This window comes from Lutra lutra, chromosome 13, assembly GCF_902655055.1.
Source record: "Lutra lutra chromosome 13, mLutLut1.2, whole genome shotgun sequence".
In the NCBI taxonomy this organism is placed as follows: Eukaryota; Metazoa; Chordata; class Mammalia; order Carnivora; family Mustelidae; genus Lutra; species Lutra lutra.
Genome location: NC_062290.1, coordinates 11,729,143 through 11,757,010, shown reverse-complemented (window position 1 = coordinate 11,757,010; position 27,868 = coordinate 11,729,143). Strand labels below are relative to the sequence as shown.

The 27,868-nt window shown below is 40.0% G+C and overlaps 1 protein-coding gene and 1 long non-coding RNA gene across 8 annotated transcripts in view; one reads left to right on the top strand and one right to left on the bottom strand.

Annotated features, from left to right (window-relative positions):
• CFAP95 (cilia and flagella associated protein 95) overlaps positions 1-27,868 on the bottom strand; it is a 185,923-nt gene that overhangs the window by 128,398 nt on the left and 29,657 nt on the right. For 4 of the 7 annotated variants that reach the window (XR_007122455.1, XM_047701182.1, XM_047701180.1 and 1 more), the window contains exon 1: positions 12,376-12,761. The exons of 2 other annotated variants lie outside the window; for them this stretch is intronic. Coding sequence is in view for 3 of the 5 variants with exons in the window: in XM_047701182.1 (XP_047557138.1) it covers positions 12,376-12,542 (167 nt within the window). In the remaining 2 variants the exon portion in view is untranslated. Of the gene's footprint in view, positions 1-12,375; positions 12,762-13,064; positions 13,140-27,868 lie in introns of those variants that run through there. One more of the 7 variants, XM_047701186.1, reaches the window with a different exon arrangement.
• Positions 13,203-17,725, top strand: LOC125084068 (uncharacterized). Its single transcript, XR_007122456.1, has 2 exons — positions 13,203-13,287; positions 17,344-17,725. It is a non-coding gene; the product is annotated as an uncharacterized LOC125084068 (long non-coding RNA).

Sequence of the window (27,868 nt, the reverse complement as noted above, 5' to 3'; positions counted from 1 at the left end):
GAGCTTAAAGGGATTCAGGATGGATACCCAACTTTTGCATCAACATGGATGGGACTGGAGGAGATTATGCTGAGTGAGATAAGTCAAGCAGAGAAAGTCAATTATCATATGGTATTACTTGTGAAACACAAGGAATAACATGGAGGATATTAGGAGAAGGAAAGGAAAAGTGAAGGGGGGGATATCTGAGGGGGAGATGAACCATGCGACACTGCAGGCTCTGAGAAACAAACTGAGGCTTTTAGAGGGGATGGGGGTGGGGGGAATGGGTGAGCCTGGTGGTAGGTATTAAGGAGGGCAGATATTGCATGGAGCACTGGGTGTTATAAGTAAACAATGACTCTTGGAACACTACATCAAAAACTAATGATGTATGGTGACTAACATAACACACACAAAAAAGACCAATTAAAAAAAAGGAGTTACAGCTAAAAGGAAGAGAATGTCTTCTTACGTTAAATAAAATGTTCTAAAATCAATTGTGTTGGGGCGCCTGGGTGGCTCAGTCATTAAGTGTCTGCCTCTGAGAGTCCTGGGATCTGAGCCACCAACCCCCACCCCAGCATTGGGCTCCCTGCTCAGCGGGGAGCCTACTTCTCCCTCTCCCACTCCCCCTGCTTGTGTTCCCTCTCTCTCTGTCTCTCTCTCAACCTGTGTCAAATAAATGAACAAAATCTTTAAAAAACAATAATAAAATCAGGGGCTGCCTGGGTGGCTCAGTGGTTAAGCCTCTGCCTTCGGCTCAGGTCCTGATCTCAGGGTTCTGGGATCAAGTCCCACATCGGGCTCTCTGCTAGGCAGGGAGCCTGCCTCCTCCTCTCTCTCTCTCTCTCTACTTGTGATCTCTCTCTCTGTCAAATAAAATCTTAAAAAAAAAAACAATAATAAAATCAAATCAGTTGTGTTGATAGATGGACTTTTTTTTTTTTAAGATTTTATTTATTTATTTGACAGAGACAGAGACAGCAAGAGAGGGAATACAAGCAGGGGGAGTGGGAGAGGGAGAAACAGGATTCCCGCTGAGCAGGGAGCCTGATGCGGGGCTCGATCCCAATGTCCTGGGATCATGACCTCAGCCGAAGGCAGACGCTTAACGACTGAGCCACCAAAGCCCCCCCAGATGGACAACTTTTAAAAAATATATTTTATTTATTCATTTGAGAGTGAGATAGCGAGAAAGCACAAGCAGGGGAGAAAGCAGCCTACCCACTGAGCAGGGAGCCCAATGTGGGGGTTGATCCCAGGACTCTGGGATCATGACCTGAGCCGAAGGCAGATGCTTAACTGACTGAACCACACAGGTACCCAATGATAGATGTGCAACTTGGTCAATAAACTGAAAGCCACTGAATTATACACCTTAAAAGGATGATATGTGTAGTACGTGAGTTGTATCTTAATAAGGTTGTTAAGAATAGGAATAACCATCAAAATAGAAGAAAAAATCTAAAAGCAGTAAAGACTACTTTCCATAAATCTATGCAAATATATTTGGAAAGCTAGATGGCACACATAACCTTCTATGAAAAGCTGTTTACTAAAATTGTCCTCAGTAGAGACAGAAAGGCTAAATAGACAATTCCCAAAGAAGAAACAGAAAAAGGTGTCAAGGAAAAAAGAGACTTTTCCATCAAACAGCACCATGCCCAGACGATTTTATTATGGAAGGAAATTTCTTATTTGTACCTTACTATCTAGCAGGATGTTTGACATGCCTTGATCTCCTTAAGTGTCAGAGGTACGAGGGCAAAGATAGGGCCAAGAAGACCTATAGTGGAGCAAATTACATTCACTCATTCATTTTGACATAAGTTTAAAACAACCTTGGCAGCTTTTCCAAATTATTTATATTTATTTTAAGATTGTTTAACATACAGGGGAGCCTGAGTGGCTCAGTCAGTTAAGCCACAGACTCTTGATTTCTGCTCATGACCTTAGAGTTGCAAGATCAAGCCTCATGTCCATCTCCATGCTCAGGAGGGTGTCAGCTTGAGATTCTCTCTCCCTTTCCCACTGCCCCTCCCCTCAATCTCTCCCTCTCCTATAAATAAATAAATCTTTAAAAAAAAGATTGTTTAACATACAAAATAACGCCTCTAAAAACAAAACAAAACAAAACAAAACAAAACAAAACAAATATACAATCTATCCAGACTAGATTCTCTACTAAATCACATTCCTTTCAAGGTCTAGAAAGGAGATCACAATATGTTAAGCTATAGGAAATTGCCTTCGATGAGATTTTGGTTACTTGTCGGCATGCACCCCTACAGCGAGAGCAGTTGCCACTGAGCTCTGAATGCTCAGGATTATTATGCAGTAATAAGTAAGAATTCCTTTTCTGTGATGATCTATTAGGTTTGCTGTTTATGCCCTTGCTATGAATGACCATAGGTAAATTTAGCTAACCTGAATGTGTTGGCCTAAGATATATATTAGCTGTTGTCCCCACCCGTCTGGCCATAAGAGTTATGGATATGTAACTCAGGCATCATATAGACAAATGATTAAATGCTATTAAGATGCTGTTACCCTCCCTAGAACTAAAAGTCACAATTCTTGTAATCGCACACTTGACATCAACAGAGACTGGTAATAATGAGATCAAAACTGCCCACACCTATTACCAAACACTCCAGTGGAAGGGGTGGTAATGCTTTCAGTTGACAACTAACTAATGTGTCATCTTTAGTTCTCCATGTGAACCCTAGGAACTAGAACCTCCTCCTCTAGCAAACTTGACCTGGTCCAGTAGGCTTAAGTGCTCCTCTTGGATGTTCCCAGGATGCTCTTCCGGCTTACCCTGATCCTAGTATGCACAGCACATAGTATTTGCCTGGCCAGCCTTCCCTACTCCTGTCTCACAGTAATCTTGACCTCATTGTCAAATCCCAGACTCAGCAGAGTGCCTTCAACATAGCAGTGGTTTAATAATAAACATTTTTTTTAAACAAATGCTATTTAAAAAAAAGAAATATTTAGAAATAAAAATATTTTTAAGTGATTTTTTCCCCCCAAAAGTTGATTTAATGTTTCTGGCTCCTGCTTGAGCATCTCAGTATTTTTCCAAGTGTTTAAAAAATTGTGAGAAGTCATTCATACATTTTAATTTCAAAATATTCTTTCTACCACTTTATTTTTACTTTTTAAAGATTTATTCATTTGGCAGAGATAGCGAGAGAGCAAGGGCACAAGCAGGGGGAGTCGCAGAGGGAGAGGGAGAAGCAGGCTTCCCAGTGAGCAAGGAGCCCCACAATGTAGGGCTCTATCCCAGGACCCCGGGATCATGACCGGGATCATGATCAAGCCAAAGGCAAACACCCAACCAACTGAGCCACCAAGGCACCCCTTCTTCCTACCACTTTCTAGAAAAGAAAGCTAAATTCTTTTCAATAAATAAATAATGTCAATTTTTTCTTTTGATTGAACTTAGAACAATTTGATTGGGGATCTAACATCTTACCAAAGAAATATATATAATTCTTTTGCCAATTAATGGTTGATGCATCAAAACTTAGTTAAGTTAAAATAAAGAAGTAACTGTATGACTCATAACAATTAAAATGTAAATTGTATTTCAAAATGAAATAAGGGAAACAAGTAGTAAAAGCTTAGTGTCTAGCAAAAACAATAATACAATATTCAAATCTACTCAGAACTAACTTTTTCAAAGCATTGTAAAAATATATTTATCTAATGTCTACACAAGATTTCTGTTTTCTGTCTATTATACCTAAAATCATTTAAAAGTGCATTGTGTAGGCGCTGGTTAGGTGGGGTAGTGAAAGCTTAAAGTCAAAGTAAGAGCCAATGTAGGAAATCCCTAATATATTAATGTGTATACTCTAAATTTTTGCTATAAAAATGGGTATTTGGAACATGGAATTCATTCTCTATGACAGTAGCTATCTATAGGATATAGCAGATAGAGTAGCTATCTCTAGGATAGAATGGGATATAGTAGATTTCTATAGGATTTTGAGCTCAGCACTCCTTTCTCCTGGGTATATCCATCTCATCCTATGGTTATTGGAGAACTGACATAATTTCCATCTAACCCTGCCTATTTGGATGACCCAAGAATGCACATCTAACCTGAAATTTTTGTATGCAGAACTGAAAATTCCTTAACACCAAACTTTTGTGCGTGTGTATGTGTGGATAAAAATATAAGATAAAAATTCCAGAATTGCAGCAGCCATGTTTTCTGTAGTTTTCAATGATAAGATGAGGCAAACACAAAAAGAGGAGGAGAGAGGAGAAATTAAACGAGACCTGTTTGTATTTGCCTCTTCTATGCCAGTTGTTCCTAAGGTGGAGCTGCACCCCTGTTTTCCTTCTTAACTGGTGATCAACCACTCCATGTGACCTGATTCATTCTCTTGCTTCCTTAGGCTAGTGTAAGCTGAGTGTCTGTCACTTGTAATCAAAAGAAGTCTGACCAGTACACAGAAAATAGTACCAAGAGGTGGCTTCCTTGGCCAACTCAGAGTAGTTTATCTAATTATACTAGCTTTAGTGCTGTTAAAAAAAGTTGAGCCCACCACACTTGGGTGACTCAGTTGGTTTAGTGTCTGACTCTTGATCTCAGCTTGGATCTTGATCAGGTCTTGATCTCAGGGTCGTGAGTTCAAGCCCTGTCTTGACCTCTATGCTTGGTGTGGAGCTTACATAACAACAACAACAACAACAAAACCTTGAGCCCTGAGCCTGGTTATCACAGTGTCCATAGACTGAACCTCACCTTTTCAAAATGTCACTAGCCCCCACATTCTTCTCACATCCTCCCTCATGCCCCACACCTTTACCTATCCTGAGGAGTGGTCTTTGGTGGTTCCTATGGCCCAGGTGGGAGATGGTCACCAGAGTAAGCAGACAGTAGGCTCAGGCAGAGGCACTTGTATACAGCAGTAGTCTTTCCTACTCCAAGTGCATGCACACGTAGAAATGCCTATCCTGTAACATCCTACCTTACAAGGGTTCATCTTGCAAGCAAAACTTGCAAGATGCTTTATTTTGGCTACCAGTTAAGCAAAACTTCACATAAAGGTCAAGGCACAAGAATTCTATAACTACCAGTTTTCAGGAAGAGAATTTGACTGAAATTTCATAGAAGAGAAAAGCATTGAAAGAAAAATTCAGTCAGGGCAAAAGGATGTACGTGTCCTGGATTTCATTTTAAAAATAGAAAATAAGGTGCTTCCCCCCCAAAACTACTACATTCAAAGTCATTTGTGGGTATGTGCGTATGTTGAGGAATGAGAATGTAGAACTAGATTAAAAATAACTGCGGCGTAGGATCTACCATTATAGAACTGAGACAAGAATGAAAGGGTGGTTAATCCGAATGAATGTGAATAACATCATCCTTTTTACCCAACATAAAACTAGCAATTAAAAAGATATTTTAAAAAGACTCATAATAAACCATGAAGAGTGACTCAGACTCTAAAAGAGATGAAGCGCTGTATCTACATTCTGATCATTCAGAATGTTTGCTTCAGGGGAAAAGCTGTAGGAAATGATACCAAATTTTTAAAAGTAATTTTACTTTATTCTTATTATGAAGATAATACATGTTCATTATGGAAAATGTAGAGGTGGCAAAGAGGGGAAAAAAAGGCAAATAATCCACAAATCTACCTACCATCCAGTAAGATAAAATCCACAAATCTACTACATCCAGTAAGTATTTTGTGTTATGGTTAAAGTCCTTTCAATCTATTTCCAATCCATTTCGACATACACTTTTTTTTTTTAAGATTTTATTTATTTGTCAGAGAGAGAGAGAGTGAGCACAGAAGCAGGGGAAGCAGCAGAGGGAGAGAGAGAAGCAGGCTCCCCACTGAGCAGGAAGCCTGATGTGGGACTTGATCCCAAGACCCTGGGATCATGACCAGAGCCGAAGGCAGACACCTAACTGACTGAGCCACCCAGGTATCCCTCGACATACACCTTTAACAAAGGAATTCATCACATCTGGTTTTTGTTTTTGTTTTTTTACCTATAGTGAGACTGTACTTTGAAATATTCATCTTTTTATTTTTCTCTGCTTAACTGTGTAAGATAACCTTTGCTTTAATAAATCAGAGGCATCCACATTTGTCTTGGGAAGACTTAGGGTTGTTTAGACAGGAATATGAAGGAAAATAAGCGTGGCTGATTAACTTCTAACAAAATGGAATTTTTGAGTTCCAAGCAAGATATTTTTCTTGAAAGTCACTGTGGAGAAATAAAAGGACGAAATTTCTTAAGCTGCTATTAACAAGACTCAGAAGCTCCCAAACATAGCTCAGATAGGGTGACCTTACAATTTATCTTTTTCACCAGATCACTTTAGAAAGTGAAAGAAAAGGCTTTGAGTAATTCCAGGCGAATGGGAGTGAACTCTCCTGGGAAAACCCCAGCATGCACACACCCTCTCCACAGGGTATTTGATGGAAGCTGCCAGAGGGGAGAGGCAGGGCTGCTGCGTTGAGGGATGAGGTGTCCCTATCACAGGGGCTATAGGTGACCAGCCTCAGTCAGGGACGTGATATGGGGATCTGTAGTGCCAGCAAGAGCAAAAGTGGAACTAAGTCCATAAGCAGAGACATAGGTCCTCAACAAAGTGGATTAGTCACGAATTCACCAGAAGCAGCACCAGAAGTTGGACAAAGGGTGACGTGAGCAAGAACAAGGACCCACACATAATCTGGGGGCCTCACTCCCCATCACCAAAATAACATACGTCAGTCCCTCGCACACACAGATGCGACTGGGGAAAGGACAGTGTGGAGGATGAGGGACTCAGAAATAGTGGGCACCATTCTGAAAGAGACTATTTTAAATTAAAACAAGCTGTTTAAACTTGAAGAGACAGATACCCTTTAGTTGGCAAGTTTGAATTTTTTCCTAGTACCTAACAATTGAAAAGCCATGAGGATCCATTTTAGAAAATATATCTTATAAATGCATCTGAATTGTGTGCAAATTTCTAATTCTGCCACCTACTCCTCGATGGTGAATATATTTGCATGTCATTGGTCTACTATTACATCATCTCAAATGGTCACATGATATTGTAATTTAGAATTTTTTTAAGCATGAGTTAAGAAACAAAAATATCTCTTTAAAATATAAATTCATTTGTCCCTATACAAACTTAAAATCTTAGTACCTGTCAGTCCCTGATAAGTTATGCACTGCAAGTAGGAAGAGCATAAGTTTAGCTCCCAATTTTAAATTCTTCACCATTCCAATCAGAAGAAGAGTACATCATACTTTTCTAAGCTCACTTATACAGAGGTAAGCAAATACGCTTCAGTGTTGTCCTGTTTGATCAGGATAATAGCTATGAGAATCTATTCTGGTTTTATTATGAATTTTGCCATTCTATAGACTTTTACCTCCGGGTCTTTCTAAAGCATAAAATAGAGGGTCCCAACCCAGTGCCTTTTGGGTTTCTGTGTGTGTTCATTCTATCTGCTCATTTGTTCATTTCTTTGATGAATGTTAATTGAGCACCCACTGTGTTCTTACCCCTTGCCCTAAGGCTTGCTCTTCTCACTTCTCATTTTGACCAAAAAAAGCCTCTTTAAAGGCTCTTCTCTCTTCTTTCCAAAGTCTATGCTGCATGCATGGAAACCACATAAGCAAACTTATTTAAAATGTACATAAAATAGGAGTTAATAAGCATTCAGTTGAGGGCCTGAGCTGTTAAAGGTAGGAGGATGGAGGCTTGGTGGAAGGGGAAGCATTTAAGGATTTCAAAAAAGAGGCAGGCTGCACCATATAGTTACTAAAGGGCTTTTTAAAAAAAAATTATTAATATTCTTTTTTAAAATTTTTAAATAATAATAAATAATAATAATATTTATTTTTTTTTATTTTTTATTTTTTATAAACATATATTTTTATCCCCAGGGGTACAGGTCTGTGAATCACCAGGTTTACACACTTCACAGCACTCACCATAGCACATACCCTCCCCAATGTCCATAACCTCACCCCCCTCTCCCAACCCCCCACCCCCCAGCAACCCTCAGTTTGTTTTGTGAGATTAAGAGTCACTTATGGTTTGTCTCCCTCCCAATCCCATCTTGTTTCATTTATTCTTCTCCTACCCCCTTAACCCCCCATGTTGCATCTCCACTTCCTCATATCAGGGAGATCATATGATAGTTGTCTTTCTCCGATTGACTTATTTCGCTAAGCATCATAACCTCTAGTTCCATCCACGTCGTCGCAAATGGCAAGATTTCATTTCTTTGTGGTATATATACACTAAAGGGCTTTTGGATTTGCTTTTTCATCCTGTTTTGTGAGTGTGTATTAGAGATGTGAGGAGAAGGATGTGTGCTAGAGAAGGTCTGGGTCACCCTAGCTTGGCCCTGAGCCATGTAAAGGACTCCAAATACTGCCAGGTTAGTCCCTGAGAAAGTCACTGATTAAATGCAGGAAGAATGATACAGCATATTAGAAAATGCATCTCTATTTTCTTTGTAAGTACACTAATGATGCCTTGTGGGCTTGAAAGCGGGCTCTCCTCTGGTCATGGAGTACCTTAAATATACATGAACCCCCTGTTCAGACAGCACAACAGATTGTAAGTCTGAAAAGCATCATAGAAAGCTCTTTCTTTCCCCAAGCCAAATGATTTTATGTAGAAATCTGTAAAACTACGAACCTTCCTACCCCACAGTTAACACTGCATTCTATTTTTCTTCCCTTTTTTCCCTTTCTCTTTTTGTTTTCTTATTATGGGGGGGGTGGTGGTAAGGAAGGGAAGAATAAAATGCCCAGGCTCTTTAATTAGGGCTTAGACAGGGGAGAAAAGTAATTGAAATATACATAAAATTAACCTGAGCTCTTAAAACTCTAGGTGTCACCATGGAGACCAGAACATGAACTGTCTCCATGGAGACCCGAATGAATTTTGGGGCTTTAAATTATCATCACTTATACCTGATGTCGATTTAGGCAATGAAGAGATGAGTTAAAATACATATATAAAAATATAAGAAGTAACCTCACATCAGGGAATTTATTAAGGACAAATCTAGTTGTTCTTATTCTTAGTATTCCATTATTCCAATGAATGGAAAGATACTCCAAGAGAAGATTTCCCCCCAAATCGGAATTTCTTATGGAATCATCTAATGGTATAGCTCTACAAATGCTACAGGAATGACTAGAGAAAAATAACTTCTAGAAAAGGCCTCTCTCATTCAGAAGCGTCAGTGTGATACAGGTGATACTGGTGCTATCCATCATTCCAGCTGTAAGGAAGAAATGGTGCCCAGATGTCTTATTCCAGTACTGCCCCAGAGACACTTTTAACATGACCATTCTGTGCATATCACTTTAGCAGGTCTATTACATACAACTGTTTTTAATATGTGGAATGAAGTCAGACTGTCGTATTAAACATGCAACCTAAAGAGAAACACAGAAATCATGCAAATGTTTAAACTATATAAGCAGAGGTAAATCAGAATTGTTCCCAGTTACAGATTCTACTTTGCAAACCTAGAGGTAAAGTCATTTAATTGATCAAATACTCAGTTGAGAGGTCACTTGGAAGGTATATCATAGATAGTATATTCATTGATTAAATAAAAATCACTCATAAAAGATTAAAATTTAATAAGAGTTTTAATATATAATAAGTCATTAGAAAGCAAACAATTACAACCAGAATGCATTAAAAACAAAATAGCTAGGGGCACCTGGGTGGCTCAGTGGGTTAAAGCCTCTGCCTCAGCTCAGGTCATGATCCCAGGGTCCTGGGATCGAGCACCGCATCAGGCTCTCTGCTCGGCGGGGAGCCTGCTTCCCCCTCTCTCTCTGCCTGTCTCTCTGCCTACTTGTGATCTCTGTCAAATAAATAAATAAGATCTTTAAGAAAAAAAAAAACAAAATAGCTGATCAGATTATCATTTGGAAGTTTATATAATTTGAACTCTGTCTTTTTTTTTTTTTTAAAGACAAATTTTGGAGACTGCTTAGATATGGAAGGGAAGCAAGGATGCTAACTGCACAGCCAGCTCAAAGAAATCAAGTATTTCTCACATTTGATGATCAGTTCTCATTATTTAAGTTGTTATATTCTATAAAGTTTTCACAAATAATTAGCAGATACTGAACCACTGCTCCTGGGGGAAAGAAAAGCAGGTTCCTATGAGCCTCTGCTCACATTTTCATCAACCAATCAATATATAACCTGCTTTTACGTATGTTTCTGTTTAAAAATACCTTATTTAATATCTTCTACTGATACATTTACATTGAACTCACAGCCAACAGTACTGTAACTCGTGACTGAATGAAGCTTATGTGACATATATTTTCTCCACAAGGCGCATCACAGCCTCCTTGCACACAACACTATATAGCACTCCAGCAGTATGGGGGCTCTATAATGAAATCACCAAGGAAAAGCAGAAAAATGCTAAATAGACCATGAAAAAAACCCTACTTGTTTATAGCATGAGAGCTGAAACAAAAAGGCAGAGTGTCACTTTGATCTCAACCAGTAGTGTTGAGAGGGTTTGGGGGTGGGGAGTGACTAAAAAACTTTGCCTCTCCACACATGTTCATAAATGACCATGAAAGTACCTTGAGTATTGATTTGGGATTATAAATATATTTTACCAGGTAGGCAAATTTACAAATACAGAATCTGCAAATAATGACGATCAACTGTACTTGTGGACTATAGAGAACTATTTCTATTTCCCTATGAGGTTGCTTCTTACTATCCCACTGCACCTGCCTGTGAGTACAATGTTCTCCTTTGTGTATCTATGGAGCTCCTATTCTTCCTTCTAAACCCTGCTCAGGAAACCATACGTACACACAAACCTCTCCCTGTTACCTTTACCTCTTATACTCATCTCTATTTTGCACAGGTCGGATTATTCTGAATTTAATGGCATTCTCCTTTACAGATCTATGAAATTCCTTGAGGTCCATGACCATGTCCTAATACATGTATATAACCTTTACTGTGCTAAGTGCCAGACTACATGTTAAAAGCTGCTTCACATACAATACCGTGTTTAATCTTACAATAGTCTTAGCATCTCCATTTTACAGTTGCAGAAACAGAGGCCTAGAGCACTCATGTGACTCGCCATATCACATGCTACAGAGTTGATACTCCAACCTACAGTCCAACTGCTCAACCATTATATTATCCTAAAAAATTATTATTAGCTACCATATATTTTTGACTGCTTACTATATACAGGCATAGTATTAAATGCTTTAGACAAATTAACTCATTGAATCCACTTTACCTGTCTCTGTGTCTCCAACACATAGCAAAGTGCATGACACATGAATGTTGAATTTATTTCTTCCTGTTCCCAAATGTTCTTTCTAAAATTAATAGCATAAGAACACTCTACATTTTTGCAGTGACCATAATGACTTTCCATGTTAGACCACACTTCTCCCCCACCAAATTCCTCATCTTCTCATGGATGTTCTTCTGTGGTTTTGCTATTGATGCCCACAAGTCATGGTAGGACAAAAGAGAGCAGAAACACTGTCCACTTGAAAAAGGTCTTTAACAATAATTTCTAATAGTGATTTATATTATGACCTACATCTTTATAGAGTAACATAATCATGGAAGAGCTAAGTGTTTTGCTTGAGGTCTATGAGGGAACCCCTGTATGAGGCTAAAAGTGGGGGATTTTCTACTTCATAATAGAGCTTTGGATTCCAAATCTATCTAGCCTCTTACACTGAGTTCAAAATAGGCAGAGAGTCAGTTTTAGGGATAAGAATTAAAAGGGGAGGGGCTTGTAGGAAAAGTGGGTAGGCTGTAGAAAGTTGGCAAGACAGATGCTGCAGAGTTCACATATATTACATGAATGAATGGGATCAAGGAGGGTTTAGACAAATTAACCATCACCCTCCTGCTGTCCCCTAACAGACCCTTCCCTTTAAGAGTAAGTAATGTTATTTCAGAAATGTGATTTCTAGGCCTCACCTGCATAGACTGTGAGAGTGATGTATGACCTCTGGTGGACTGGGAGCTGCTGCAGCAGGTCTCATTGTGTCTGGGGAGCTGCTCTTGGAGGCTTTCCTATCTCTTCCTGCTGCCCAGAACACTCACTCCCACCCTCTTTATCTCTCCTATGAAAATCTTTCTTCTCTTTCTTTTTTCTACCTTGTCCCCTCTCCCAGTTCTCTCACTTCTCATCTTTTTCTGTCTCACCTCTTCCTTTTCCCTTTCTCTGCTCTTCTCTCCCTCTTCATTCATTCTCTTCTTCTCTGTTTATTCTATCCTCTCCACCCTTGCCCTCTCTGTTACTATCCTTTCCTCTCCTCCCCCACCCATCCCTTCCCCCAGCAGTCAGGAACTGCAGAGAGCTCGCTCACCAAGAATACACCAACACGGGTTTCGAGTACTTCTTGTGATGGGAGCGGAGGGTAAGGGAGCCCTTGCGCTCCAGCAAGTCCGTGGGTCCGAGCTCAAACCAGCATTGCCTACTGCTGCACCAGTCCTGGCAGGAGCTGCCAGAACTCTCCATTGAGGCTGGCCACATTCAGACCTTAGAGGATTTCTTTCTGCACCTATTCTTCTCCCCACGCCAACATCTACCAGAATTCAGGATTCGGCGTCTCTCATCTCCTGAGCAACCTGGGGCGGGGTCAATGGAGAGGGCGGGGCCAGTGGAGAGGGCGGGGCCAGTGGAGGGGCGGATCCCTTAAACCTAATAGCTCTGGTTTCCAAGACACGGTAGGCACTGATTAGAAAGAAACTACAGGGGCAACTGGGTGGCTCAGTGGGTTAAATCCTCTGCCTTCAGCTCGGGTCATGATTCCAGGGTCCTGGGATCGAGCCCCGCATCACGTTCTCTGCTCAGCGGGGGGCCTGCTTCCTCCTCTCTCTCTGCCTGCCTCTCTGCCTACTTGTGATCTCGGTCTGTCAAATAAATAAATAAAATTTTGAAAGGAAGGAAGGAAGGAAGGAAGGAAGGAAGGAAGGAAGGAAGGAAGGAAGGAAGGAAGGAAGGAAGGAAGAAAGAAACTACATTTCCCAGAATGCAATGAGGGGAGCGACCCACCTACGGAGAGGTTGAGAGGGACGCCTCTCCGCCTCCTGGGATCTGTAGTTTCACCCTACCACCAGCCTAATCCTCCGAGTGGCCGGCGGACTTAAGGGGGACGGGCGGGTCAGTTAAGGACTAAGGGGACCTGAGCCCGGAGCAGTTCGGCTCCGGCCGTCCTTGCAGAACTTCTTTTTACCGTCAATCATCTGTCGTCACCACACCTTCTACTTACAAGCATGTTAAGGGAGCAAGAGAATACGCCTGAAACCCTAAAATGTGTCATTTATACATAAGGAGGAGCAGAATTAGTCAGCAAATCAGCTAAAAAGTCTAGGGATGAAAAAACCCTCACTGATTCCGGTTTCGGCTAATTTCCCAACCTTTTTGAGTTTCTTCCTCTGAAAAAACAAAGTAGATGATGGGACCGAGGAGGGGGCAGGGTGGACACAAGAATCTGAGGGGAGTCCCTTCAGGCTGTAACGCTGAAAGACCCAACCTCCAGGTACAGCTTAGGACTCCAGGGCATTCAGCTCCCCGAGACCTGCCAGTTCTCATTTTCGCATTTGATATTTTATGACAACACAAATTCATCACATTATTTAATACGTGACAAGGAGATTTCAAAAAGATTACCTATGGCACTGGTTTCAAGAAATGATTGGATAGCTGCCTTCCAGAAGGAAGGTGCATATTTTATCTTTGACTTTCCAAGAGAAGAATATTTAGGTATCAGAATTCTCCCCAACTTAGTTGAGCACCGTAAGGGCATTAGTGGACTTCATCATGGCCATCCCTCTGATCTGGAATGATGCTTAGTATACGGCATCATTTCAGAGTATGAGTGAACAAATGAATTGGGTACTTTAGATTTACTTGGGCTTCCATAAATTCTTACTTTATGAAGACCACATGTACACAAAAATTCAAACTTAAAAACACAAGAGACATTTCACACTACAAACGGATTCTATAGTTTGCAAAAGATTTATTATAGCACTCCTATAAATAATGAAGTATTACTCTGCATCAGTTTTTACAAATTTGATTACACACAACTACTAAGTGCTTCTCTGTGGCCTGTGGTACCCAGTGTGGGCGCCAGTGGTCTGCTCAGGCCCTTATTTTACCGACAGCCACACTTAAGCCATGTTACTTAAAACCAGATAAATAGTCCATTGTTACCAGCAAAGTACTAGTAGAGTACTGAGTGCTATTTTAGCCCTTTTCTTCCTGAAGAAAGGAGAAAATAGAAATTAACTTTAAAAGGCTAAATAAGATCCACATTAAGCTCAGTTCTACCCAATCAAAGCAAAACATATTGCCATCACTCCAAAAATATTACCATTATTACTACCATCTGTTTTTTTTTTATTTTATTTTACTTATGCTTAAAGTGATGGCAACATAATATATTTGTGACCGAGATGTCAAGTTTCTGCAGCCAGTTTGACTCAGAGACAGAGGCTGCCCAGAGCCAAACCCTTTCTGAGGTACACGGACAGTACTATGGAGATTTAAAAGCATTTCAGCACAAAGAAGTAGCAGTAAGTTAAGAAAACAAAACAACTGTAGCTTATTATTTTAGAGTTCCTTAAACCAAGCTGAAAGCCTAGTTTAGTCTATGAATATGCTTTGTTATTATACTCTTTCCCCTTTATACCAACGGCACCAGCTTTATTGTCTTCTGTGTCTACTAAATACATTTCAACATCCATTTGTTGGGATATATGAGATATATGTTAGGATATATATATATTTGTTGAGATATATGAGGGTATCTCTGATACCCTCAAGTTTAGATTCCTTCCATTCCTTTTGTATACACCAGTACGTTCTGTGGGATTTTCGCTTTGCTGATTGCTTATTGATGAAATAGGAAGAGAATAGAAGGGTTTTGTGAGAATTACATAAGATAATATATTGAAAGCAGGTGTGCCTAATGGATGCTTAGCCCTCAATAAAATTTCGACTACTACTGCTATTGTTACATCCTAACTCTGTCCTTATCACTTGGGAAAAGTACCTTAAAATGTGCTTGTTTGTGTGGAGTTTCCTAAGTATATTTTCTGTTTTTCAAGCTTTGTCTGTTTACAAGGGTTTTGTAAATGAATATCTTTTTATTATATTTTAATATGAAATTTAACAGTCTGAATCAGAAAAATGTTGTGAAGATATTTGGATATGTTACCAGTGATGATGGTTTTGCATTCATATGGAATCTTTTCTCTTCAAGACCATTAATAAGCTTTATGCTTTTTAAATGTGAAATCACTGATCCTCAACACACTTGAGTTATTCCTGTTTTCTTCAAACTTCATCAAACCAATGAAGTGTAGGAATTAAAGCAATGTTTTCTATATAGATTAATCTCTTTTCACCATAATATCCTTGGGGTAAGAAAATTATAGTTCAGGTGACTGAAACAGGACTTTTCCGTAGGAAAGTGCAGGCAGACCCAACTCAGGAAGTGGGAATCCCCATCTTGTGAGCTTACTCTAATATATTCATCAGTTTTATCAGATTATTTAAGAAGTTGCCAAGAAGACCTGACCAGAATAGCAAACCTAAAACAGATATAAACCAGTCAGATGTAAATGGCCACAGGGGCAAACCTCTTCAGCATCTTCTTTCTCTTCCTGTCTTAACAATCATCTGCTTGATTCCAGGAAAGCACCTGCCAGGACCTTCCAAAGTCACTATCAGCAATGATCACCCCCAAACATTAAACTTTCTTCTACCAAATGTCATGCAATTAAGCTGAGGAAAAAAATCTAATTCTGTAAGAAAATTAATTTGTATTATCTCCATGTTGAATCATTTAAATCTGTTTTTAAAAAACCCTGTATTTGAATTCTATAATATTTAGAACTTTAAAATTGAGTATTTGGGTCCCAATCAAGGATTGATTGCATAGTATATTTTTTTAATTTATTTATTTAACAGAGAGAGAGAGAGAGAGATTACAAGTAGGATTACAAGTAGGCAGAGCAGCAGGCAGAGAGGGGAGGAAGCAGACTCCCTGCCGAGCAGAGAGCCCAATCAATTGGGGGCTCGATCCCAGGACCCTTAGATCATAACCTGAGCCAAAGGCAGAGGCTTAACCCACTGAGCCACCCAGGTGCCCCGATTGCATAGTATTTTTAAAATTCTCTAGGAATAGGGAGCTCCTGTCACCCACTATATATACAACTAGGGGTTCACTTGAGACTGTTTTACACAAAAAAGTTAGAGTCCACCTCCTATGTCAAAATGAATGAGATTTCTGGTCTTCCCCAATCCCTCCACGCCTCCACTTCCATCTTTTCCTCCTCCCCTTTCTTCTTTTCTTTTTCTCACATTTTCTGCCTTGATCCCTTCCTTTTCCATGCTCCATTCCTTCTCTTCTTCTTCCCTCCCCTTCTCTCTCTCCTCCTTCCCTCTGTCCCTATTCCCTCCTCCTCTTCTTCCTCCTTTGAGAAGTGGTAAGGATTTTAGAGTCAAAATCTGTTGTTGAGCACCCAAGAGAATCTGGTACAATGAAAAGTATGAAAGAAAATTAGTAAGATCCAGATACCACTGCCAAAATTTATATGAATAAGCTCCTCTTTAATGACCCAGGAACTCTGAAAAGAGTCAACTCTGACAAAAGCTCCAATATTCTTTCCTTTCCTTTAAGTATTCATAACTACCAATGGTCTTTTTTAGAATGAATTTAACCTTAAGTATGATCTCTGTACTTCTAATTTGTGTTGTAAACCTATAAGGCATTGACTTCTCTCAATTATTATTAATTAGTATATTGACTAATTGTTGTCACACCAACAGGAATGATTTCTAGAACTCTTACTATCAGCACAGAGGATTAATTTATTAAATATTCAAAGAATGGTATTCTATAATTCAGCATTTCCCTTATTTTGATAGTCAATAAGTGAGATTCTTTGGCAGAACTGTCCATAACTATGATGATAAAATTTTAATGTTCTGGATTAGTAATGACATGCTCAAACATAAATGTAGCTTAGGGATTTCTCTAACATTCTACAGACTGGTTATCTTTAATTATTCAAAAACTGAATACCTATATTCACAAATGACCTAAACTCTTGTTTTTTCCTTTTCTCCCATGTGCTGCTTTGGTTTCTTGGCGCCTTTACTGTTTATTAGCAACAAGAGTGCGATCATGTAGCTACCAGTTAGCTACCAGTTAACCATTCTTGGGAAAGAAGTGGTACTTGAAATTAAGTTCAGTATTGTGGGTTTCTTTGGTTTTATTTTTTGCTCTTTAATCGCATAAAGGAACATCCTCTCCCAGGGAAGAAGATCAGAGAAAAGAAACTGGATTTGGGCTCCTTTTGCTTCTGGTGGTGGTGGACATTTTCCCATGGCCCCACAAGACCCACCCCCAGCTGCATGGTGAGCAAGATGGTGAGAAACCCGCTGAAAGGCTTCCACCAGAAGATCAAGTACATGTAGGAGGTTTCTGGTTGTTGAGTACACCAAACAAACAGCTGAGAATATCAAGTTGCCATACTGGGGCAGAGGTCAGGAGCTCAAGGAAGAAGCTGGTGAATTTCCAGAACCTTGAAGGACTGTCTGAGTGTTGCACGATTTTGAGTTTCTTGTGTTCAGCGAGCATATGTCAGACTTGTGATGTTGTCTCCTCTGCTCATTAAATCTCTCTCTCTCTTTTTTTTTTTTTTAAGATTTCATTTATTTATTTGACAGACAGAGATCACAAGTAGACAGAGGGGCAGGCAGAGAGTAGGGGGAAGCAGGCTCCCCACTGAGCAGAGAGCCTGATGTGGGGCTCAATCCCACAACTCTGAGATTATGATCTGAGCCAAAGGCAGAGGCCTTAACCCACTGACCCACCCAGGCGCCCCTCATTAAATCTCTTCTTACAGCATCATGTTTAAGTTGCTTTAGACTACAGAGGCTTTCAGGCTATTTCAGGAGAAGGATCATTTTCTAAAGGGTCAGGACGGGACTAAAAGCAAGTATGATAACATTAAAAAATAGTAATAAAGGAAGCAGACTTAGAATAAAGATTTTCCAGACCAAACAATCATTCACATTTTCAGCACCAATTCTATGACCAATTAGTACAATTAACCCTTAAACAACTCAGGTTTGAACTGCACATGTCCACTTATGTGAGGAATTTTTTTTTCAATTAATATATTGGAAAAGTTTTTGGAGATTTATGACAATTTGAAAAATTTGCATACTGTGTAACTAAGCAATATCAAAAAATTAAGAAACCAGTAGGTATGTTTACATGTAGATAACTAGTTTATCGTTAATACTATAAAATATACATGAATCTGTTAAAAGTTAAAATTTATCAAAGCTTACGCACATACTTACAGATGATACATGGTGCCACACCATTTGCAGTCAAGGGAAGTATAAACAAATGTAAAGATACTGTATTAAGTCATAACTGCAGAAAATTAGCTGGGGTACCTACTATACTGTGATAGTAATTTGGTAGCCCCTCCTGTTGCTACTGCAGTGAGCTCAAATGTCGCGAGCATCCTCTTCAAACGACCTATGACACTAATCGTCTCCACTTGAGCAGTTTGGCTCACCAGTAAGTCGCACATCACAGTAAAAAGCGATCTCTCATGGCTCTCACATATTTTTCATCATGTTTAGTGCAACATTATAAATCTTGAATAACACCATGGGACCCACAGGAGGTGCCACTAGGGGTGCTGGAAGTGCTCCCAAAAATCCCAGAAAGTCATCACATTACAGGAAAAGAATGATTTGCTTGATATGTACCATAGATTGCGGTCTGCAGCTGTGGTTGTCTGCCATTTCAAGATAAAGGAGTCCAGCATAAGGATACTTGTTTAAAAAACGGGGTGGGGGGTGGTAATGGGGCGCCTGGATGCTCAGTTGGTTGAGCCCCTGCTTTCAGCTCAGGTCATGATCCCAGGGTCCTCGGATCAAGTCCCCACATCAGGCTCCCTGCTCAGTGGGGAACCTGCTTCTTCCTCTCTCTCTGACCCTCCCTGACTTGTGTGCGCACACACGCTCTCTCTCTCTTCCTCTCGCTCTTAAATAAGTAAAATCTTTAAAAAGAAGGAGGGGGGGATTTGTGATACTGTTGCTGCAGCTTTGTCAGCAGGCATGAAAACCCTGCATTTTCTGTGAAATACCTTTTTATATCATATTGAAAATGCAGCTTGTATGTGGGTGCAGGATTGCTTTAAGAAAGCCATCCCTATCAACTCTAATATAATTCATGAAAAAGCAAAGTCATGATATGACAACTAGGGCAAAAGGAAGGAAGGTAAAGCCTCTAAAGCTGGAGAATTTAATGCCAGCAAAGGATGGTTTGATAATTTTAAAAAGGTTTGGTTGTAGAGGTGCCTGGCTGGCTCAGCTGGTGGAACATGTGACTTTTGGTTTCAGCGTTGTAAGTTCAAGCTTCACATTGGGTGTAAAGATTACTTAAAACATAAAATCTTAAAAAAAAAAAAAGGTTTGGCTTAAAAAAAATGTCAAGATACCAGGAGAGGCAGCTTCTTTCAACCAAAAGGCAACAGACAAATTTCCAGATGCCATTAAGAAAATCATTGAGGAGGGGCACCTGGGTGGCTCAGTGGGTTAAAGCCTCTGCCTTCGGCTCAGGTCATGATCTCAGGGTCCTGGGATCGAGCCCCACATCGGGCTCTCCACGCAGCGGGGAGCCTGCTTCCCTCTCTCTCTGCCGCCTCTCAGCTGGCTTGTGATCTCTGTCTGTCAAATAAACAAAATCTTTAAAAAAAAGAAAAAGAAAATCATTGAGGAGAAAGGATATCCGCCTGAACAGATTGTTAATACAGAAAAAAGTACCCTATTCTGGGGGGGGGGAATTGCCATAAGAATGTATTAGTAAGAGGGGCGCCTGGGTGGCTCAGTCACTTGAGCATCTGCCTTTAACTCAGGTCATGATCCAGGGGTCCTGGGATCAAGTGTGTCTCCTCCCCACCCCCACCCACCCCACCCCCCACCTCCCCCACCTCCCACCCCCCATGGCAGGCTCCCTGCTGAGAGAGGAGCCTGCTTCTGTCTCTTCCTTTGCCCCTTCCCTCCCCCTCCTTTCATGCTCGCTCTCTCAAATAAATAAAATATATATATATATATATAAACTATTTGTAAGGAAGAAAAGCTAGCACTGAGATTTAAGGCAGAAAGGACAGGCTAACTCTACTCTTTTGCACAAATGCAGTCTGGTTTATAATCAGGACTGCCCTTATCTGTAAGGCTGCTAACCCCTGAGCCTTGAGGAGAAAAGATAAACACCAGCTTCCAGTCTTTTGGATGTCAAATAAGAAGGCCTGGACAAGAAGAAACCTTTTTTCTGGGCTGGTTCCATTGTGATGCTTTGTCCCTGAAGTCAGGAAATATGTTCTTTTGATATTGGATGATGCCCCTGGCCACCCCGATTCCCACAAGTTTAACACTGATGACACCAAAGTGGTCTACTTGCCCCCAAATGCAACATCTCTAATCACCATAGATCAGTGTGTCCTAAGGACGTTTAAGGTTCAGTACACACAGTACTCTATGAGAATGACTATCAATGCTATGAAAGAGAACCACAATACAGAAAACATCAAGAAAGTCTGGAAAGATTACACCATTGAAGATGCCATTGTTGTTATAAGAAAAAGTCATGAAAGACATGAAATCTGAAACAATACATTCTTGCCGGAGAAAACTGTCCAGACATTGTGCATGACTTCACAGGACCCATGACAGAGGCAATCAAGGAAGTCTAACCCCAACCCCTCCATTGTTGAAGGGGCAACTGTAATTTCTTAGTACACATTAGGTGTGGAGATTTTCCAAGTAACACTAATAGTTTATAATGAAAGTTTCCCTAATCATAGTGACTCAGAGAGTACAGGTTTTTTTTCCTTTTTTTTTTTTTTTAAAGATTTTATTTATTTGACAGAGAGAGAGATCACAAGTAGGCAGAGAGGCAAACAGAGAGAGAGAGAGAGAGAGAGAGGGAGGAGGAAGCAGGCTCCCTGCCTAGCGGGGACCTGATGTGGGACTTGATCCCAGGACCCTGAGATCATGACCTGAGCCATGACCTGAGTCATGAGATCATGACCTGAGATCATGACCTGAGCCAAAGGCAGAGGCTTAACCCAATGAGCCACCCAGGCAGCCCAGAGAGTACAGTTTTGATGACCAATGACAGAAAGCTAAATCCAAGTTAGGACAGAAAGAGGAGTTTATGGACTCATGTAAGGGCAATTCTGGCTTCAAGCATATCTGAACACCAGGGGTTGATGATGTCTTGGGATGCTATTTTATTATTTCTTGGTTTTGCTTTCTTTCTTGGGTTAGCTTATTCTCAGGCAAGCTCTCCCAAAATGGCTAGCAATTTACATTGCTCCCTACCCTCTCATAACGTAAAGCATCCCTCTTTTCTCAAGTTCCATCAGAAGTCTTAGACACCAACTGGCCTGACCTGACTCATGACTGTTCTGAAAAAATCACTAGAGCAAGGCCCGAGGTTGATGTGGTAAGCTCCCCAGCCTGATCTGTGTGATGGTTTCCCCCCCAGGGGAGGTTTGCCCTTTCTGACTAATCTAGACTGAAAGTACAAGATTGGATAAAAAGGGAAAAACAGATTGATTCCCCAAATAATGGGAAACCATGCCTGAAAGGCAAAAACCACAGATACCTACTGTAGATAGTAATAATAAGACATCCTATCCATAGATCACTTTTTTTTTTTTTTTTTTTTTTTTTTTGACAGGGAGAGAGATCACAAGTAGGCCGAGAGACAGGCAGAGAGAGAGGGGGAAGCAGGCTCCCCACTGAGCAGAGAGCCTGATGTGGAGCTCGCTCCTAGGACCCTGGGATCCTGACCTGAGCTGAAGGCAGAGGCTTAACCCACTGAGCCACCCAGGTGCCCCTCCATAGATCACTTTATAAAATATTTTACAGGGGCGTCTGGGTTGCTCAGTCAGGTAAGCGTCTGCCTTCAGCTCAGGTCAGGATCCCAGGGTCCTGGGATCGAGCCCCGCTTCATGCTCCCTGCTTAGGGCTTTTCCTTCTCTCCTTGCTTCTCCCCCTGCTTGTGAACTTTCTCTCTCGGACAAATAAATAAAATCTTTCAAAAAATAAATAAAATAAAATACTTTTACATACACTCTTTTACTTGACCCTTACAAAAATAATGTGGGGTACAGATTGGCATTTCCATTTCCAAGATGAGTAAACTGAATTCCACATCTAGAGGCAAAGCCAGTTTTATATTCTTACCTTCAGACTCCAAAGAAGGTTCTCATTCTTATTCTACTACCGACACTATAAATGTTTATATATTCTTCTGTTTGCAGGAGCCTGAACTCTAGTAGGACTACAGGATTATGTCCTCAACTAGCCTGTACTTCTGTAACTTTTGTCTCCTTTGGATATGTCATGACTTCTCAACCTAAGGCATTAAGTTGTTTGTAACATTGGGTTATCAGTATGTTTCCAAAATTCCCCCCTGGTTAATTTCTTCTGAAACTATGCAATTCCATACTCCTAAAGCTTTCATAAAATACAGTCAAATAGTTTGGGTCTCTCATCCCTTTGCCTGTCACTTGGGATCGAATTTCATTTTTGCCCTGAGGAACATCTTGCTCACATTTTGCCTTTCTTTTGCTCTCATCCTCTCTGTGTCTGGATTGATCTTCCTTTCTCAGAGTAACCCCATTCTCCTGCGGTGTGTTCACTGTCCCTAACAGGGACTAGAGGACCTGAGTCTTTCTTCCTCAAATTTCTCTTGTCACTCTAGAATCCAGAGAACGTAAAGGGTATCTGAATTTTTTTTTTCGATTTTTTTTTTAATTTATTTATTTGACAGACAGAGATCACAAGTAGGCAGAGAGGCAGGCAGAGAGAGAGGGGGAAGCAGGCTCCCTGCTGAGCAGAGAGCCTGATGTGGAGCTCGCTCCTAGGACCCTGGGATCACGACCTGAGCCGAAGGCAGAGGCTTTAACCCACTGAGCCACCCAGGCGCCCCCTAAATTTCTAAAACATTTCAACATAAGCTTTTATTCTACAGTGTAAGGTTAAATATGTTGTTTTCCCTAAAGTGATGTTTTTTAGAACATGTGTGGTTTTATGTTCATATAAAATTCTAAGAACAAAATACCAAGATCTCAATATCATTTACAAAAAATATTCAAAAACCCTGTTATCCATTTCTATAAAGAATTATACTTTTAATATTAAAGGAAACTACCCTGAAATGTATTTTAATGTAATTATATAGTTCATGCCGTGTCATCTCTTCTCATTTACCGGTGTCTATTCTATTTAGTTTAAGATGAACTAAATTTCCATTTCTGACTGAACCTTATTACTATTAAAAAATGCATCATATTTTCTCCCAGGGTGGATATGCATGAGGAGAATATTTTGTGTAAAAATTAATTGCCTTTTTTTCTTTGCACATTACAAGGAGGACTATTTTGGAAGTAAAAAATATTAATGATTACTGTGATTCACCAATTGGAAAAGTTTCTTCAATACTGTGACATAAAATTTCCTTCCATTACACTCAGAATGTGGCATAAATGTTTTTTTTTTTTAAAGATTTTATTTATTTATTTGACAGAGAGAGAGATCACAAGTAGGCAGAGAGGCAGGCAGAGAGAGAGGGGGAAGCAGACTCCCCGCTGAGCAGAGAGCCCGATGCGGGACTCGATCCCAGGACCCTGAGATCATGACCTGAGCCGAAGGCAGCGGCTTAACCCACTGAGCCACCCAGGCGCCCCAATGTTTTTTATTTTCCATATGGCTATAATTTCTTACTTTCTGTCTAAATTTATAAGAGTCACGGAATAAACAAGCCTAGAATCTGAGGTCACTAGGGGAGTGAAGGTTATTTTTTACGGCCTCTTAGACAAAGGAGAAGTGTACTCCCGCCCTCTAGAAGACTGCTAAGGAGACTTATCCTATCTACCTTCACAGGGGCCCAGACGAGAGAGCTCACAACTCACGAAGGCAGTCCATTCCAATTCTGGACAAGCATAATCATAAGTTCCTCATGTGTTGAGCTAACATGAACCTTCTTGCTAGATGCACTAGTTGGTTCTGCTTCTGGAAGATAAAAGATAAGCTTTATTTCTCTCTTGTGAAAGATTCTTTCAGATATATGGAGAAAGATTACATGCTTTCTCTTTTCCCAGGTAAACAAAGTAAACAAACCTACATTTTTTTCATATTTATTTTGGCTGAACCTCTGGATGTGCATCACTTTGATCATGAGCCCCTTAAAAAGTGGTTCTCAGAAAAGAGCACAATATTTGACTCTGACCAATGCCAAGTACAGTAGGGCTACCACTGTGTCCCATGCATTTGACTCTGCCTTTGCTAGCACAACCTAAGCATGGGAGAAAGGAAGTAAGATAGGATAAGAGACAGGAAGGAAAAGAGGGTAGAAGGGAGGAAAAAAGAGAAAACAGATGAACTGAAACAAGATCAGGGGGAAATAAAAAATTCAAAATATATGTATGCCCTGAGGCTAATACTAGGATCAGAACTACCATCTCGTGACCAAGCTTTGGACCTCTGGCAAGGTTGAAAGCTATTATCAAGCTGCCTGTACTAAGCCTGGAAGCTTTGAAGCAACAAATGAAGGGGCCTATGAAGATACAAATCCTCTGGGTTGGGCGGTTGGGGATCTGCCTTTGGCTCAGGACATGATCCCAGGGATCCAGGGATCAAGTACGTTTCTGTAGGGAGCCTGCTTCTCCCTCTTTCTCTGGCCCTCCCCCTGCTGGTTCTCTCTCTCATGTGCTCTTTCTCTCCCTCAAATAAATAAATGAACTCTTTAAAAAATTAAAAAAAAAATACAAATCTTCTCCAAAGCAAGTATCCCCAATTTACACTCTCAGGACTCCCCCAGATTAAGTTCAACATGCCTGAGATCACAAGATGCTACTGGTAAACACAGAAGGAAATAAGCTAGGATAAGGAAAAACAACAAAGAATAGATTTAAGTCCCCTACTTCCCTACCCCAACTCAAATGCTTGAATTATTAGATGCAGCACGTTAGATAATCTGAATCAAAATTCCAAAAAAACAAATCCTGGAGCCATAAAACAAGCTGATGAAGGAATAAATCACTATCAAAAATGGCCAGAGCAACTTTTAACATGACCATGGGTGCATTAGCAGTTTCCTTTTCTCATTAGGGAAATCTGAAAGCCACAAAAATATGGACAAAAAAAATTTAAATTTTGGTAAAAATAAAAGACTCCAAAATAGTTGTAAAGGCTACTGAGCCTTTAGGATTCACGCAGTAAGCGAAGAGAGGCCTACAAGCAATGTGGTAGAATCCTAAAATCCATGCCCTCCACCAAGATTTCCTGCCCTAATATGAAGGCCTGTGAATATAATGAATGCAATAGTACATTGTGATTATGTCACATTACATGACAAATGAGATTTTGCAAATGCAATTACGAGTACTAGTCAGTTGACTTTGAATTAATCAAAATGGAGATTATCTGGGTGGACCTAAACTAATCTCACGAGCCCCCTGAAAGCAGAGAGTTTTCTGTCTGGTGGCAGAAGAGAAAGAAAGATCTAAAACAGACGGATTCCATTATATTGTACACCAGAAACTAATGTAACACTGTATGCCAACTGAGAATTAAAATAAAAACTTAAAAGGGGGGGGGGGCAGAAGGATTCCAGGTACTGTTGTTAGTTTTGAAGATGGAGGGGCCCACACGAAGGGAGGGAGAGTGGCCTCTAGGAGCTATAAGCTGTCCTGTGCAGCTGACAACTAGCAGGGAAATGGAGACATCAGTCTTACAACTGCAGGGAAATGAATTCTGCCAACAACCAGAATGATCCTGGAAGTGATTTCTTCCCTAGAGATTTCAGAGAAGAGATCGGTCCAGATGATACCTTGATCTTAGCCTTGTGAGATCCAAATTAGAAAATCCAGTAAAGCCTGCCCACTTCTGACCTATAGAACTGTGAGCTAACAAATGCTGTTTTAAGCCATTAAATTTAGGGTAATTTGTTATGCAGCAGAAGAAAACTAAAATAAGCAGTATTTCAGAAAGTATTGTTTTTATTTTACTTTTGTTTTATTTATTTTTAATTTTTAAGTTTTTATTTAAATTCCAGTTACTTAACAGAGTATAATATTATTTTCAGATGTAGAATTCAGTGATTCAACATACAACAACTGGCGCTCATCACAACTGCCCTCCTTAATCCCCACCATCTATTTAACCATCCCCCCACCCACTTCCCCTCTGGTAGCCATCAGTTTTTCTCTATAGTTAAGAGTCTGTTTCTTGGTTTTCCTTTCTCTTTTTCCCCCTATGTTTAAATTCTACATTTGAGTGAAATCATATGGGATTTGTCTTTCTCTGAATGACTTATTTCACCTAGCCTAATACTCTCTAGCTCTGTCCACATAATTGCAAATGGCAAGGTTTTAGTCTTTTTGATGGCTGAGTAATATTCACATATATATTTTATATATATATATATATATATATATATATATATATATACACACACACATATATGTGTGTATATATATATATCACTTCTTCTTTATCCATGCATCAGTCAATGGACATTGGGGCTCTTTCCATAATTTAGCTATTGTGGACATTGCTGATATACACATCAAGGTACATGTATCCCTTCAAATTAGTATTTTTGTATCCTCTGGGTAAATACCTAGCGATACGATTGGTGGATCATTGCGTAGTTCTATTTTTAACTTTCTGAGGAACCTCAATACGTGTTCCAGAGTGGCTGCACCAGCTTGCATTCCCACCAGCAGTGTAGGAGGGTTCCCCTTTTTCTGCATCCTTGTTAACACCTGTTGTTTCCTGTGGTGTTAATTTTAGCAATTCTGATTGGTATGGGTGGTATCTCATTGTAATTTTGATTTCTATTTCCCTCACGCTAAGTGATGCTGGACATCTTTTCATGTGTCTGTTTGCCATCTCTGTATGTCTTCTTTGGAAAAATGTCTACTCATGTCTTCTGCCTGTTTCTAGACTGGATTATTACACCTTTGGGTGTTGTTTTATAAGTTCTTTATATATTTTGGAAACCAACCCTTTATCAGATATGGTATTTGTAAATAGCTGTCCCATTCTGTAGGCTGCCTTTTAGTTTTGTTGATTGTTTCTTTCACTGTGCAGAAGTTTTGGGGTTTTTTTGTTTGTTTGTTTTTGTTTTTTTTATCTTGAGGAAGTCCTAACAGTTTATTTTTGCTTTTATTTCCTTTACCTTAGGAAACATCTACAAAAATGCTGCTATGGCCAATGTCAGAGAAATTACTGTCTGTGCTCTCTTCTAGGATTTTTATGGTTTCAGGTTTCACATTAGGTCTTTAATCCATGTGGAGTTTATTTTTGTGTGTGGTGCAAGAAAGTGGTCCAGTTTCATTCCTCTGCATGTGGCGGTCCAATTTTCCCTATAACATTTGGTAAAGAGATTTTTCCCTACTGCAGATTCTTTCCTCCTTTCTTCCTTAGTTGAAGATTAATTGAGGGTTCATTTCCGCGTTTTGAATTCTGATCTGTTGATCGATGTGTCTATTTTGTGCCAGAACCATAATGTCTCGGGCACTATAGTTTTATAACAGAACTTGAAGTATGGAATTGTGATGCTTCAGGCTTTGCTTGTCTTTTTCGAGATTGCTTTGGCTATTAGGGGTCTTTTTGTGGTTCCAGACAAATTTTAGGATTGCAAGTTCTAGTTCTGTGAGAAATGCTGTTGGTATTTTGATAGGGATTGCATTAAATGTATAGATTGCTTTAGTTAACATAGGCATTTTAACAATATT